The 5,000-nt window shown below is 15.9% G+C and overlaps 1 protein-coding gene across 5 annotated transcripts in view; it reads left to right on the forward strand.

The window, feature by feature from the left end:
• Positions 1-5,000, forward strand: part of rump (heterogeneous nuclear ribonucleoprotein rumpelstiltskin) — a 31,806-nt gene that overhangs the window by 8,675 nt on the left and 18,131 nt on the right. For 3 of the 5 annotated variants that reach the window (XR_006224462.2, XM_086555046.1, XM_086555047.1), the window contains exon 2: positions 2,042-2,164. The exons of the other annotated variants lie outside the window; for them this stretch is intronic. Coding sequence is in view for 2 of the 3 variants with exons in the window: in XM_086555046.1 (XP_086411172.1) it covers positions 2,042-2,164 (123 nt within the window). In the remaining variant the exon portion in view is untranslated. The remainder of the gene's footprint in view (positions 1-2,041; positions 2,165-5,000) is intronic. 5 annotated transcript variants of the gene reach the window in all.

Raw genomic sequence — 5,000 nt, forward strand, 5'->3', positions numbered from 1 at the left:
TATATTTTTTGTATAGATGTTTTAAATGTATATACATGTTTTACATGTATATATATACATGTTTTATATGTATATATATACATACATGTTTTATGTGTATATATATACATACATGTTTTATATGTATATATATACATACATGTTTTATATGTGTATATATACATACATGTTTTATATGTATATATATACATACATGCATATGTATATATATACATACATGCATATGTATATATATATACATACATGCATATGTATATATATATACATACATGCATATGTATATATATATACATACATGCATATGTATATATATATACATACATGCATATGTATATATATACATACATGCATATGTATATATATACATACATGCATATGTATATATATACATACATGCATATGTATATATATATACATACATGCATATGTATATATATACATACATGCATATGTATATATATATACATACATGTTTTATATGTATATATACATACATGTTTTATATATACATACATGTTTTATATGTTTTATATATACATACATGTATATGTATATATATAAATACATGTATATGTATATATATACATACATGCATATGTATATATATACATACATGCATATGTATATATATACATACATGCATATGTATATATATACATACATGCATATGTATATATATACATACATGCATATGTATATATATACATACATGCATATGTATATATATACATACATGCATATGTATATATATACATACATGCATATGTATATATATATACATACATACATGTTTATATATGTATATATATACATACATGTTTTATATGTATATATATACATACATGTTTTATATGTATATATATATACATACATGTTTTATATGTATATATATATACATACATGTTTTATATGTATATATATATACATACATGTTTTATATGTATATATATATACATACATGTTTTATAATGTTTATATTACATACATGTTTTATATGTATATATACATACATGTTTTATATGTATATATATATATACATACATGTTTTATATGTATATATATACATACATGTTTTTATATATATACATACATGTTATATGTATAATATACATAATGTTTTTACATATATATATACATACATGTTTTATATGTATATTATATACATACATGTTTTATATGTATATATATACATACATGTTTTATATATGTTATATAAATACATACATGCTTTATATGTATATATATATACATACATGTTTTATATGTATATATATACATACATGTTTTATATGTATATATATACATACATGTTTTATATGTATATATATACATACATGTTTTATATGTATATATATACATACATGTTTTATATGTATATATATACATGTTTTATATATATATATATATATATATATAATATATATATATATACACATACATGTTTTATATGTATATATATACATACATGTTTTATATGTATATAATTATATATATGTTTTATATGCATGTATATATGTGTGTATATGTATGTATATGTATGTATATGTATGTATATGTATATATATATATATATATATATATAAACACATAGAAATACTTAAATATATTACATATATATCTATATAAATCTATATTTATATATATATATATAAAAAAACATATTTATATGTAAAACATATATACATACATATAAAACATATATATATATGTATATATATATATTATATATATATATATATAAATATAGATATATATAGATATATATGTAATATATTTAAGTATTTCTATGTGTTTATATATATATATATATATATATATATGTAATATTTATCTGTTTACTAATTTAACAAAAATACATAGACTTCTGTATTCTCGTGACCTACTAGGCTAGGATGTGATGACTGCTCAGGATTAGCTGGTCGTGCTCCCCTAATTAACTAATGTAGTGATCTGTTGGTATGTTATTGCTGCCTCTTACACGTGTACCTGTTTCATATTACATCACCTTCAGTTGTCCATAAAGTTTTTGATTGGCTTGCAGGTCTCGATCTCCTGTGGATGAAGACAGTCGTGATAGGGACCGTGACAGAGATGGAGATAGCAATGAACGAGAAAGGGACCGTAATCGTCGCATGGATCGCAGCAGGCGAACAGATAGACAGAGGTACATACTTATCTATCTTAGTAGATATAATTTAAATGGAGAATATAGCAAACACAACTATCATGTTTTTTTTTTATTTTTAAATATCAATTTTATATATGTATATATGGGTGTACAATGCATAATGCATAGTGTATAATCCATAGAGTATGATACATAGTGCATAGTGTATAATGTATAATGCAACACAACACAACACAACACAACACAACACAACACAACACAACACAACACAACACAACACAACACAACACAACACAACACAAACACGTATACATATTTGTATATCTAAATGTTTATATGAATGTATATATATCAATATAAATATATTCATACATTCATTTATGTATGTATATTCATATATATATATGTATATATATATACGTATATTTCTATATTCATATATTTTGAATTATATATATCAATGTTTATATTGATAGTGATATAGATTTATACAATTTGAAATATTTATTTTATACGTATATATGTTTTAATATATATCTATATATATAGATACATATTGATATATATGTTATATTTTATATATATATATATATATATATATATATATATATATATATATATATATATATATATATTGACATATTGATATAAGGTGATATATACATATTGACATATATTTATTTATATATTGATATATATTGATATATTGTTATATATATTGATATATAGTGATATTTATATTGTTATATATATATATTGTTATATATATATATATTGTTATATATATTATATATATATTGATATATATATTGTTATATATATATTGATATATATTGTTATATAAATATTGATATAAATATATGCACATGTGTATATATATGTATATATATATATAATATATATATATATATATTATATATATTATAATAATATATATAATATGATCTTTTTATGGATATATGTAGATATTGATATATATTTATCAATATATATATATAATATTTATAAATAAGTATATAAATACATATATATAAATATATATATATTATATATAATATATTGATATATATTGTTATATAAATATTGATATAAATATATGCACATTGTATATATATTATATATATATATAATATATATATATATATATATATATATATATAATATGATCTTTTTATGGATATATGTAGATATTGATATATATTTATCAATATATATATATAAATATTTATAAATAAGTATATAAATACATATATATAAATATATATAAATATATATGAATATATATGAATATATATACATGAATATATATATGAATATATAAATATATGATTGATTTATATATTTATATATATTGATAAATATATATTTTGATATATAATGATAAATATGTATATAGCTATGTATATTAATTGTATATATATATTATATATGATGTATTTATATATATATTTAGATATGTTTAAATATATGATATTATATATATATATATATATATATATATATATATATATATATAAAGTATCTATTGATATATGTATATATATGTTGATTTATACATATAGTATTATATATGAATATATAGATATATATTAATATATATAGAGATATTTATATTAATTTATATATATATTTATTGATATATGTAGATATACAGATAATAAATATTTATATAATTATACATACACATCAATATATATGTATATGTATATATAATACATATGATATATATATATATATATAAAATTTATATTGATATATATTTTGTTAATTATATATATATACACATTTATATATTGGTATATATTGATATATATTGATATATATATTTGATATTTATTGATATATATAATATATATGTATATAATATATAAAGAATATTTATATATAATATATATAGAATATATATATATATAATATATATATTTATATATATAATAATATATATATATATATATATAATATATATATATAATATATATATATAATATATATTATATATATGATATTATATATTTATTTTTGTATATATTATTATATATGTATATTGCTATATATATGTATATATTTTGATCTATTTTATATATATATATTAATATATCTAAATATTTATACGTTATATATATATATATATATATATATATATATATATATATATATATATATATATATATGTATATAAACAGATACAAATTTATACAAATATATACACATATGTGAATGCATATATATATATAAATATATATATATATAAATATATTTATACACATACATATATATACATATATGTTTATATTTATCTGCATATATAAATTAATTTACATAAACATACATTTATATGTATATATATGAATATATATATATGTACATATATATATATATATATGCATGTATATATACATATATACATATATGTACATGTATATACATGTGTATATGCATATACATATTTATACATATATACACATATATACACATATATATACATATATATACATATATATGGTTATACACATACATAGATATACTTATGCATCAGCATTCAAAATCCATACTTATACATATGCATTTATAAACATACATATACATACATGTACATATGTATATATATACCTATACCTATACCTATACCTATACCTATACCTATACCTATACCTATACCTATACCTATACCTATACCTATATCTATACCTATACCTATACTTATACCTATACATTCACATAAAAACACATGCATACATATTTGTACATACGATATATGTGTTAAAAGTATATATATAAGTATGTAATGTATGTATGTATATGTATTTGTATGTATTTATATATATGTAATATATATTTATATATGTAATATGTATTTATATATGAATATATT

This window comes from Penaeus japonicus, unplaced genomic scaffold, assembly GCF_977035675.1.
Source record: "Penaeus japonicus unplaced genomic scaffold, GWHDUDI00000001_assembly GWHDUDI00000030, whole genome shotgun sequence".
NCBI lineage: Eukaryota > Metazoa > Arthropoda > Malacostraca > Decapoda > Penaeidae > Penaeus > Penaeus japonicus.